Below are 12,268 nucleotides of genomic sequence, written 5' to 3' on the forward strand. Positions count from 1 at the left end.
CGCTGACAGGGACCCAGCCCTCCCTGTGGCCTCCAGACCCTCCGCACCTGGCAAGCCCCTCGGTCCCGCCGGCGTGGGGATGTGGAGAACAAGGAGCTGCTTTCAGCATCACCTTCCCCAGAGTAAAAGCCGGGCAGTCCCAGCAGCGCCAGCCCAGACAGCTTTGCCCCCGGGCTCCCCGCTGCTGGGAAGGGACAGGAAGGCTCTGGAGGCAGGTAGCACTTTAGCTCTTTTATCACCTGCCCCAGTCCCTCCTGCCACATTCCTGCTTCCTCCTCCGCAGGCAGAGGCGTGCCAAGCCCCCACATTCCTGCGCTGGCTCCTGGGGGGCCGCTCCTGCCCAAGCACCCCCCTACTTCCGTGCCCACGCACGCTGCCAGAGGCAGCTCAGCACCCCAGCCCCGCTGCTGGGGCAGGAATCATTTTGTCTTCCCCTGCACCCAGGCACAAGATTCCCTGGTCTCCTCAGTGACCTCATCACCCCGTGCCTCAGTTTCCCCCAGCTGGGAAACAACTAAAAGCAGGAGAGGGCAGAGCAGCTCCGCTGCAATTCTTGCAGTGACCAAACTCTTCGCAGAAACAGAAGCAACCACTGCAACGTGTGCTTGGTAGAGGCGCTTCCCCCTCAGGGCCCGTGAGCATCCCACTGCGAGCTCTGGGCACCCCGGCAGCCGCGCCCCACGCTCCAGCCCAGCACTGCACGCAGGATCACCCCCGCGGGCAGGGGCCAGGCAGGGCTCGCCCCGCGCCCCTCGGCGAGGCGGCCCACCTGCAGACAGGTGAGCAGGGTGGGGAGGGGCCCACGTGACGAACCCCCGGTGGAGTTTTTAGAGGCGGCTGCATGTCCTCGGAGGAGTGTCTCCCACACTTCGCGGGAGGCAGGACGGCAGCAGCACCTCTCCCGCTTCTCCTGGCCGCGGCCATGTCCGGGGCAGCCGGGGGGAAAGGCACAGAGCCAGAGCCCGATGGCTCAGAAGAGGAGTTGGAAGTGGGGGCTGCGCCCCAGGAATGCTACAGGCAGGGTCTGTGGGTTCCCAGGGCGAGGGAAGCAGTCACCTGCCCGGGGGACAGCGAAGGGATGAAGGTGAGGAAGAGGAGCAGGCCGGTGCGCTCCAAGGCCAGGAGAATGGCTGCCAACGTCAGAGAGCGCAAGAGGATCCTGGACTACAACCAAGCCTTCAACGCCCTGCGGCTGGCCCTCAAACACGACCTCGGTGGCAAAAGGCTTTCCAAAATCGCTACCCTCCGGCGAGCCATCAACAGGATCGCGGCTCTGTCCCTGTCCCTGCACGGCGCCGGGCGCTGCTGGCCCTGCGCTCACGCCGAGTGCCGCGGCCGGATTGAGGTCCCTGCGCGTGAGCCGGGGGTGAAGGCCAGCTGCCCCCAACTCCCCTGGGAGCCCAGCTACGTGGGCACTGCCGGTTTGCAGCAGTGCCCTCCATCCCCTCTTTACGCTGGGTTTTCCCCCGAGAGGCACCTCCGTCACTTCGAGAGCCCGAAGGAGGATTGCTCCGTGCCCAGCTCCGCCAGCGGGACCCAGCACCTCGGGCTCCGAAGCCAGCAGAGATACCCGGGCAGCCTGCGGGACACCCTGGCCGGACCGGTTCCCTGGCAACTGGGCTACTGGCAGAGCTGGGGACACCACCAGTGCCTCCCCACCCACTGACCTGCGGGGCCGGGATGGCGAGAGGGTGCCGGGAAGGTAATGCATCCATGGGACAAACAGGGAGGGGAGCGGGAAGGGACTTTTTTTTTTTGGTCTGAGAGAGAAGTGCTGCGGGATGCAGAGCTCGGCTGCGATGCCGGCGAGAGCTGTGAGCTCCCAACACGCCGTACGGGGCCCTGGCGCTGCCTGGCTAAGGCTCTGCGGGAAAACTGGGGAAGGTGGAAACTCCTCTGGGAGCACCAGCTCTGTGTTTCTTGTTGCGGGGTCTCACTGCTGCCCACTGTCACTGTTATTTATTCTCTCTTGCTTGGTCTGTGAGAAAACACGACTTCAAAAACCCAGCACCAGGGCACTGGCTGTTACCGTGTGGGGTGGACAGATGGGCCGTGGGGATGACACGAAAGCCCCTGGCTGACTGGGCGCTCTGGCTCCCGCCAGCGAAGGAGGGGAGCAGAAGCGGGGAAAGGTTCGTGCCCTGTGACTTTTGACGCTAAGCTCATTGCCACAGACGTTTGTGCCTGGCAGATTTGTGAGGCTGGGCTGGGAGGGGAGACAGATGTTCGGCTTTCGTAAAACTCACCCGTCCCTTTGCCGTTTCCTCCTGGTCGCAGCAAAGTGGCTCTGGAGGGACAGAGCGATAGCGTGCTCCCTGACGACGTGGCAGAAGGGGGAAATTTACCTGAAAGACCCTTCGACCCTTTCCCTCGGGAGAGCTCGGACCAGCTGGGAGGGCTCCCTTCCACCCGGAGCTCAGCAAACTGGGGTTGCTGCAGGAGCCAGGCAGGGTTTTACGGCCACATGAATGACAAGCGGCAGATTTTGGACAGGGTAAATCGCTCTCTCCTCCTCCCTCAATCCCCAGCGGGCCAAGGCATCTGGGCAGCGAGCAGAGGAAAGCGAGCAGCAGCCAGGAGAGAGAGCTCTCTGCTCAGCAAAGGAGCCGCTCTGAAGTGCTGACGGTGTGAGGCTCCAGGGCTCTCATCTCCAACAGATGTTTCCCCTGGCAGGAGAAGGCCTGCAGCGAGGTCCGCTGGAGGAATCCTGCTTCTCCCAAGAGCATCGCTGCGCAGGGTGGCTTCCCCTGCTCCGGTTCTCCCCTGGCCCTGCTCAGCACCCATCACTTGGGGGGTGAGAGCCCAGCAACGCCAGCATCCGAAGAAGGTTTAAGCAATTTAAGCAAAAACCCGGCCCTAACCCAGGCACAAACCCTTCCTTCTACCCAAATCTGCATCTGCAGGTTTTAGCTTTGGTGGCCGGTCAAAGCCAGACGGCCAGGGAGGCAGGAGCAGGGGGGAGGCGTGGTAACCCCCCCAAGACCCCCTACAAGGCAGGGTCACCCCGCTGCTCTTGTGTCTTTACAAAACACAAGTCCTAATCCTGCCTGGAGGCGGTGGGACGGAATAAGTCCCAGGGGGGCAGGCTGGGGGGCAGTGGCGTGGCAGGCTCCAGGCAGGGCTGGGCGTCGGGGAGCAGGCGCCAGCCAGCAGCAGGCTCCTCGGTGCTGGGTGTGGATGGCACCCACTGCCAGGGAAATCCCTGACAAATCAGGAATGGAAGCATAACACAGAATGGATGGAAGACATCCATCTTTGTCAGGCCTTCAGGCTGGGAGGGATTTCGTAGCCCTCCCTCCCACCCCTCAGAGCACCCCTCACTCCTAAGGATGCTGTTATTTTCTTTACAGGATGTAACCCCCCACCACCAGCAGCACCCGTTCCCCTTTGTCCTGTGCAGGGACATGGGCTCTGTCACTGACCTGCACCCCTGTCCCCAGCTCCCATCTCTCCGGGGTCACCCGCGTGCAGGGCGAGCTCAGCACAGTGTGCCGGGGCCTCCTCTCGCCCTGTACCCGGGGATGGTGCCTTCCCAGAGCGGCTGGAGCCGGCGGAGGGGGCGGAGGGGGGGCACCGGGCACCCCCCTGCACCCATTTCCAAGGGCCTGCTCTGTGTCGCATGTCCCCCACCTCCCTAGGGAAAAGCTCACAGCCCAGAGGGACCCAGGGACAGCCGGGCTGTGGGTGCTGGCCCAAGGCATCTCCCTGCTCCTCCGGGGCTGGAGGTGGCTACCGAGCCCCGCTGGCAGCAGCCGAGCCCCTGCAGGGCAGCGGGGCCGGTGGGAGCCCACGGGCAAACCGGGGAGGGGAGGCGGGGGTCGGTGGCGTGGGATCCTGGGGCTGGAGGCTTTCTCCCCGCATCCCCGGGGGCAGCGGCACCGCCCGCAGCGGCTCGGGCTGGAAGGGAAGGGGAGGGGGACGACGACAAGGGGGACATCCCGGGGGCGGGTCCGCGGCCACGATCCTGCCCCGGGGGCCGAACCGGCCTGGCCCCTCCTCCGGCACGGCCTCCCGTCGGGGCGGCGGGGCCCCGAGCGCAGAGCCGGGCGGCGGCGGTGGCGGCGGGGGGCGGGGGCAGCCGGGAGCCCCGCTCCGCCGGGCCGATGGCGAGCAGCGGCGGCGGCGGCACCGGTCCCGGTGCCGCACCCGGGGGTTCGGGTTCGGGCACGGCGCTGCCCACCCGATTCCAGGAGACCGAGAAGCTGCTGGCGGCAACAGAAAGCCGGGAGGAAAAAGGCCTCCGCGGCTCTAAATCCTTCACGGCCGCGCTGGCCGGTGAGGCGGAACGCAACGGGCACGGGCTCTCCTACAAGTCGGTGTCGGTCGGGCACTTGGAAGCGGCCCCGCTCTCGCCGTCCCGGCTCAGCCTGGGTAGAGCCTCCTCCACGGCCACCAGCACGGCGGCGGCGGAGCAGGGCCGCCCGCGGGACTACCTGGTGCTCGCCATCTTCTCCTGCTTCTGCCCGGTTTGGCCCATCAACATCGTGGCCCTCGTCTTCTCCATCATGGTGAGCGCGGGGTCCCCCCCGGGACACCGGACGCGCGGGCCCCGACGGCCGGGGAATGCGGGGGGGGCGGCGGCCCGGAGCTGTCCGTGGTGCTGGATGGGGGGGGGGGGCGGACACCGGGGAACGGGGGGCGGGAGGAGCCGGTAGCGCGGGGAGGTCGGGCGGGCTGTGCCGCTGCTGGGTCCCCGCAGGATGATTCCACCGTGATCCGGAGAAAGGAGGCGGGGGGGGGATGGGGGGGACAGGGAGGGGCTCTCTCCGAACCGACGGGGATCCCGGGCAGAGCCGGAGCCCGAGCCCAGGGCGGCTGGTGCGATGGAGAGGGGCGGCCCGGGATTTGGGGATGGGAAGCGGGCGTGGTGGAAGAGATGCGGCTGGAATCTGGGGACGGGATCCTAGAGAGATGGAAGAGGTGCGGCTCGGGATTTGGGGACTGGATCCAGGCAGGATGGAAGAGGTGCGGCTCGGGATTTGGGGACGGGATCCAGGCAGGATGGAAGAGGTGCGGCTCAGGATTTGGGGATGGGAAACAGGAGAGATGGAAGAGGTGTGGCCCGGGATTTCGGGATGGGATTCGAGAGGGATGGAAAAGGTACGGCTTGGGATTTGGGGATGGGAAACAGGAGAGATGGAAGAGGTGCAGCCTGGGATCTGGGCGCACCCAGGCTCCGGGAAGCCCGATGGCTCCGGGAAGCCCGATGCCTGCTGCCAGGCAGCGATCCAGAGCTGCTCGCTGGCCGGGCTTCCCCAGGAAGGAGCTGCGAGGCAAAGCAAGGACAAGGATCTCCCTCCACACCCTCCCAGCAGCCCAGCCTAGCCCTGCAGCACTGGGGAGACCGTGGCTGGAGAGCTGGTTCCTCTCCTCCGACGCTTCAAAGGGATGGGCTGCACCTGCAGCTCTTTCAGTTACCCTGAAGAAGCAATTTTCTCCACTAAACATCCCCAACATCTCAGCAAATACACCAGCAGCAGAGCAGGGGAGAATAAAGCCAGCCGGCCACCTACCCGGCTCAGGTCTGGGTGGCTCAATGCTCCCCGCATGGCCCTCCAAGTACGGCCACCCCGTTACCCACCAGGACACCCCACTGCTCTACAGCCCCCCGGCACCTTTTCTGCTCTTGATTTTGCAAATCTTTTATTTGAAAATCAGCTCAGGGAAAGCAATTACCTGCTCACCACCCAGAAATACACTCAGGGTACCTGCAGCCAGTGCTTCCTCAAAAACCACCAACAACTTGAAGACAGACACCGGCAGTTGCCACAGAAAGCCCTGTAGAGAGACCAGTTTCCATTTTGAGGAGGAATCATCATTTCTGGCAGGGCCAGCTGTCATCTGCGTAGTACGGCGGTGTGGCGGTGCCCGTTTAGGCAGCATGCGGGGAAGGCAGCCAGCCTGGCTTGGCTTCGCGCTGCAAGGAGGGGGAAAGCGGCTGGGTATTGCATATCCGTGGTAATAAACAAGGGCTCTCACGGGGATTTTCCAGCCACATTAGCCTTCATGCAAAATAGATTCTCACACTTCTCCCTTGCAGGCGTTAGAGCCTCCAGCGCGGTAGGGATGTGCCTTGGGCCACATAAGCCTCACGGAGCAGAAGAGTAAACAGGGAAAAAAGAACAGGAGCCAGTTAATACCGCTTGACAGCGAGGTACTGGTGTGGATTTACTGTGTTAAACACAAAGGGAGGCAGGACCGACGAGGCAGTAAGGCTGTTTGGCTGCTCTCTGCTTCCTAGGCCCTTGAGAGCACCACCCAGAGCCCACCCAGAGCTGGGGAAGGGGATGCCCCACCCCAGGCCTGTGGGGCCACTGAGGCAGAAGGCACAAACAGGGGAGCTCATTCTCCAGGACACTGCACTCCCTGTCCCATGGGACACAATTTATTACTGCCCTTTCTAGCCCTGGCCATGCCCAAGCCATCGCCCCCACCCCCACCAGTCAGGGACCCCCGCACAGTGCCAGCGGAGCAGGACGAGGAGCCATCCTTGCTCCCTGCTGACCCTGGGGAGCCAGGAAACATCTGTCTGGGTCCTCCTGCCAGCAGGAACAGCTCTGGGGACACCAGATGACGTTTCCCCTGCTTACACCAGGGAGGAATTCAGTTCCCAGTGGCCCCCAAGGCTCCCACAGGCTTGGGTCTTGCCACAGAATAAAACCCAGGAGTGCCTGATCACGTGCAAATCTGAGCAGGAACCAGGTTTTTGTGATTCCCAGTGCCTGGGGGGGTGGGCAGGGGGGGCCTTTCCACAACACGCTGACATTCCTTGAGCTCTGTGATTGTATTTTTCTTTCCTAAGTCAATGCTTTTTGCACATGAAAGCTTTTTTTTTTCTTTTTTTTTTTCCTGGGTAATAAGCAGCAACCAGAGAAGAAAGCAAATGAGTGCTTTTGGGTTTAGAGTCTCATAAATCATTTTTCAAAAGCTGCTCTCAGATCCCAGCAGGGCCTATGGCCAAAGGTGGAGAAGAAAAAAAATCTGCTCTAGCCCCCAGCCTGTTCGTGATAACGCTGGTCTTGTGGAAATGAGTTACTGGGAGGTTCCTCCACCGGCCCTTGGATGCATTTTCTTGACAGAGTGAGGACCTGGTGGCACAAAGGGGTTCGGGTCCCTCCCTGAGCCGGAGAGCAGGGCTGATGGACAGGCAGCGCAGCCCCGGGACCCGTCTCAGGGGAGGGCAGGGCTGGGTACCACACGCACGCCAGCTGTGTTGCTGGTATTGAATCTCTTCCCCTTCCCACCTAAGTGGGGGAAGAAGCAGAGAGGTCACTTACCAGCATACAAAACACCAAACAAATTAAATGAAAAAGAAAGGTAAAGCCAACCAGAACCAGCAGAAAGTAACACCAAGGGCAATTCTGCACAGCACTCGGTGTCCAAAATAAGTGCTGTCATTCCTGAAATATGTGGGAGAAGTCGGACTATCCTTGCTCATTTGAAATGGCACAGTCATCTGTCTAAGTCTGATGTTGACGTCCACATCTCTCGGAATGTTTCCTTCAACAAAACGCAAGTGTCGAGGATTAATGATTTATTCCGAGTCGCTGGTGGAAGGCAGCAGAGTGCATCCAAAGCCGGTTCATAAATTGGGAAAGATTGCGGGGAAGAGGAGATGGCGATTTGTCTTCTCCGTCCCTGGGATTAGCACAGAAAAGTAATTGCCTTCATTTGCAAGAAGACAGCTGAGGAGATCTATTATGGAAAAACACCCTTCTGAACAGTGACTTGAACAGATAGCCGTCTGAAAACGGGTAAGGTGAAGAACTCTTTTTGAATCACCCAGACTTACCTGGCCCCATGGGTGCTGTGGTACCAGCCCCGCTTTTAGGGCCCCACAGATTTCCTCACCGCTCCGCCGTGACTCCGAGCCCCTTGGCACGCAGACAGGGGCTCACTCCCCCGTAGCCCTCGAGCCCTTCTGAGGCGTTCTGCCTCGACTAATAAACAAGATGCTCGTGTTTTTATGTGGAAAGCAAAACACAGGATTAGTGATACTAGAGAGCTATAATCAAACTGTTCCATGCCGATGAATAATATATGTACAGTAACAAATGCCTGCTAAACACCCCATGCCAGTGCTGATGTATTTTTCATAATTGTTCAGGACAAATGAGCAGTAAACACTTCCAGAAGCTGTAGCGATAAATATATCAAATTTGTTAGCCTATATATTTTTCCCTAGAAGACAGCTAAAGCTGCATATTTCACTGCAATCTAACCCACACCCTGCAAAAATATTACACTTGTTACAAAAACCTGAGCCTAAAAAAACCCAGCTCCCTAGTGCTGGAAGCTGCCGGTGAGCAGGGCAGGGATCCTGTCAATCCCTGGGCTGCCGCCTTCTCCCCATCTCTCACCAGCCATGAGGCTTCGTTTTGTCACCTCCTGTTCCGTAATGAAAACAGGCTCTTGGCTCCATCCCGTCGATTTTGGATATTGTCTGTCAAACGTGCTGTCGAGAGCGGAAGGAACAAGGTCTCGAGCTCTCTTGGTGTCAGCGGTGGGGACGTCGTTACGCAGGCTGGCACGCGAGCGGAGCGGGATGTTGGTAGGGATGTGGCGGCAGCAGCCGCCTGTTTGAGGCTCCGCCACGTTATTTTCATGGCGATGCAAAGTGAAGTTGGTACATGGAAACCTTCAAAGCCGCATTCGACCTACCTGAGCGCTACGGAGCGGCAGGCAGCGCATAGCCCGGGCTGGTTCCTTTTGGTCGCGGTGCTGCCAAGAGGGCAGTGGTACCAAAGCAGGCTGAATGAGAACTGGGGCAGTAACATCAAGTATTTGCTCGTTTCAGTTCTCAGTGATGTTTCACAGTTAGTGCTGGAGCTGTGCTAGGCCTCCTGACTTTTAATATTCTCTTTTTTTTTTTTTCCTTCAAACATTTGGCAGCACAGTTGTTATTTCCAAGATACACATGTTTTGAAAGCAAAGTGGGACTGTTCTAATACACTTTCACCCTTAAATCTTTTAAACTGGCGTGTTTATTTTTTTTAACTGGGAGTTTCCCCAGTTTCAGCAGCCACGCTCCAAAGGCAGGAGCCGGCACCCAGTACAGGGCTGTGGGAGCTGCTGGCCCCACAGCCTGACCCACATCTCCCGAGACCCGGCCCAGCTGGAGATGGACGAGGTGGGGGAAGAAGCCCTTAACCAATGCAAAAGTGTTAAATACGTAAAAGCGTCTCTAAAGAAAGAGTGACTGCTTCAGGGCAGCCAACGTGTCTACCAAACCCTGTCCCCAGTTTGGCCCAGGGGAGTTTTGCCCAATGACTCTTCCGGATCAAGGTGACAGATCCCTGTGCCGGGTTCCCTCCTTGCCATGGTCTCTCCACCTGGCCAGTGTTCCTTCTCTTTCCCTCCCACTCCGTCCCCTCCCAACCAGGTGAAAATGTTGTCAATAGACCTTAAAATTCCCTGCCCAATTTCCCTCCCTCCAAGCCCCCTTCCTGATGGGTTTCACGGGAGGCAGAAGGGCTCTGCATGAATTCAGAAAGGCTTTGCGGTCCGGAGAGCCGTGCCAGTCGCAGGCTGTCTGCCTCTTCCCGAGCAGGGAGCTGCTGTTTTGCTGACGGAGGGGCTCCGGCCTCTCCACCGCACGGGCAGCAAACGCTGATGCACGGCGAGTGATTCCACTGCGATCACCTCGCCGCGGTTCTGCGCGGCTGCCCTTCCACTGAGGGCTGGGTCCTCCCTCGGCCAAGCACATGCTCGCTCCGGCAGCTCCTGCCGAGCCCATGCTCATCCAGCCTCATGCCTTTTCCCTTTGGGGGTGACCCCAAATTCCACTGAACCCGTCCAGCATCCAGCCCACTGCGGCTGGGCAAGCCTTGGGGAAGCTTCACTCCCAGGAGCCGGATCCCTGCTGAGCCTGGGGATGGCCAGCCCTGGCTGAGCCCTGAGAGCAACGTTCCCAGTGGGAGACCCAAATTGCCTTCTCTGTCCACCCCCAGTTGCCACTGGTTCCCACAGACGCTGCAATTTACCCCACCGCCAGCCTCCCGTTAAGATGCCGGTGCCCACCACCAGCGCCAGGCAAGTCCTGTTGTAGCTCCGACTCCTGGGGCTCTCTCTTCATCCCTTAACGAGCCCACGCAGTCATTTCCAGGCACCCACCAGTGCGTTTCCCCATCCCATTCCAGGGAGCCCTTTCTTTCAGTTACGGACAGAGCAAAGCTTTCCCTGAGCCGCTTGAAGGCATCGATAGAGCAGCAGGGGAAATCGCAACGAAAGCAGAAGCAGCGTGCAGAAGCTGCGTGGCCTGTTCCTTCCCTCCCTGCAGCACTCACAGGGGCAGGAATTCACTGTGGGAGGGCTGCGTTTAAAAACAGAGATGGTGAGCACAGCACGCCGAAGGTGATGCAGAAATTCAGGGTAAGGCAGAGGCCCCAAAGCCCATCCCTCCGCGAGACAAAAGCCCGCAGCTACTGCCCGCTCCAGCAACGCCCGCTCCTCACACACACATTCAGCTCCATTGGCCACCAAAGGGGCCACGTGCTGCTTTGGAAATGTCACTGCTTTTTTTGGTTGTTTTTTTTTGTTTGGTTGGTTTTTTTTTTAATTTGTTGGTTAAACTCACCATATACATCGCTGCTCATTAATTAAATGGGCAGAAGACGGAGGCAGGATGCTTTTTGCATACGTAAACTGCAGAAGGGCAGCAGTACCCGTGAGGGACGCAGCCCCCGTGCGCAGTCCCGTAGAAGTGAGCTGCTCTGGGGACTGAAGTCAAGGATTTCAGAGTTTTCCACGAAAGAGTTTAGAGAGGAGCTGCTGCTGGCCAGGGCTACGCTGTGCCTCGTGTCCCACGCCGGGGCTGTTTCTCAGTCACGCTGACAATTTCCCAAGAGAGACTTGAGGCGGTCCAGCTCCTCACCAGGGCAGGCGAGGAGCATCCCAGCATCCCAGGTGGAGACGGGATCTGCACGCCATCCTGCCAGAGCCCGGGATGGCAGATCCAGCCCCCCGCTGACGCAGCAGTTCTTGTTTGGGGACTACAGCCAGCGAGTCGCCCCAGAGCCGCGGCTGTTCTCACGTTTCTGTGTTTTCCCCCAGTCAAGGAACAGCGGGCAGCAAGGGGACATCGACGGAGCCCGGCGACTCGGACGCATGGCCAGGCTGCTCAGCATCGTCTCCATCGTCCTGGGGACCATCATCATCGTGCTCTACATTTCACTCAGCGTCAGAGGTAAGGTCTCCTTCTCTTTTCCCCAGCCCAGCCCGAGCAGGAACCTCACGTGGCTCCCGTCTCCAGCCCAGGGTACAGAATTCACCACCCACCAGCACCCTAAGGCAGGCGGTGCTCCGTTCCCACCCCAGCTGCAGCAGTAGGGCACTGAGCACCTGTATGGTCCAGGCTGGTTTCTCCATCACCAGCTGCACACACACACACAAAAATGCACAAAACCCCTTGGGGAGTGGGCTTCTGGCAGGAGCCACGCACGCTGTTCAAAGGACCAGAACGGGGAGTCGCCCTGTGCTGTCCCGTAGCGACCACACAAGGTCCCTCTTGTGAAAGGCCAGGCTCTGGTGGGTTTAGAAGAGCGTTGTGGGGTAAAACTGGAAGGGTTTCAGGACACAAATCAACCTGCCCAGGACTGCAATCCCAAAATGTCTGGGGAACCTCCCAAGCACAAACCCATCTGCCAAAACCAACATGACCAGCTCAGGCAAATGGGAACCTCAGAAACACACAAAGCCCAAGCCAAGAGTGTAAGGGAAACATCTCTGACTGCTGGAAGCTGCCCTAAGACTCTCTTTGTTTTACAGTGTCCTAGAAGATGTTTTAGCATGCAAATGCCTCGAAGAGGAGGAAGACAACTTTCCTTTTGGGGTTTTTACTTTCAGCCTTGCAACAAAAAATTGTCACAGTGTAGGTGGGCAGCCCTAGACAGCCTGCTCTGGAGCGCCGTCTGCAGGAACGCATGCTTCTACTTCACCGCCTCTTGGAAATGATTGTGTACGAGTGATGGGATAAAAAAACACGAAACATCGCGGGAAGGAATGGGAACGAACATCGGACGCCGAGCGGAGAGGAGAAGGGGGAAATCCACTACCTCATTCCCCTCCAGCAAAACTCACGGAGCGGGGAGACACTAAAGTACAAGAGGAGGAGAGAGTTTCAAGAGCGAAGCTTGTTTTAAAAGAAAAATTAAGGCAAGAACAGGACACTTTGAGGAATCCTCCTAAGAGTTTTGGCACAAGTCACTGAATTTTTGGGGGGTTGTTGGTTTTTAAAACATCAAATTCTCTGTCTCTAAAAAAAAACAAA

General features: G+C 59.1%; 2 protein-coding genes across 2 annotated transcripts; both read left to right on the top strand.

Moving 5' to 3' along the window:
* Positions 1–922: 922 nt before the first annotated feature.
* Positions 923–1,666, top strand: BHLHA9 (basic helix-loop-helix family member a9). The gene has a single exon (XM_086762797.1). The coding sequence runs from the start codon at positions 923–925 to the stop codon at positions 1,664–1,666; it is 744 nt and encodes a 247-aa protein (XP_086618923.1).
* A 2,413-nt stretch (positions 1,667–4,079) lies between these two features.
* On the top strand, positions 4,080–12,268 carry TRARG1 (trafficking regulator of GLUT4 (SLC2A4) 1). Its single transcript, XM_086762971.1, has 3 exons — positions 4,080–4,508; positions 11,053–11,185; positions 11,767–12,268. Exons 1-3 carry the CDS (start codon positions 4,104–4,106, stop codon positions 11,772–11,774), a joined length of 546 nt encoding a protein of 181 aa, XP_086619097.1. The 5' UTR covers positions 4,080–4,103; the 3' UTR covers positions 11,775–12,268.

Source organism: Chlamydotis macqueenii, chromosome 19 (genome assembly GCF_036417535.1).
Source record: "Chlamydotis macqueenii isolate bChlMac1 chromosome 19, bChlMac1.mat, whole genome shotgun sequence".
Classification (NCBI taxonomy): domain Eukaryota; kingdom Metazoa; phylum Chordata; class Aves; order Otidiformes; family Otididae; genus Chlamydotis; species Chlamydotis macqueenii.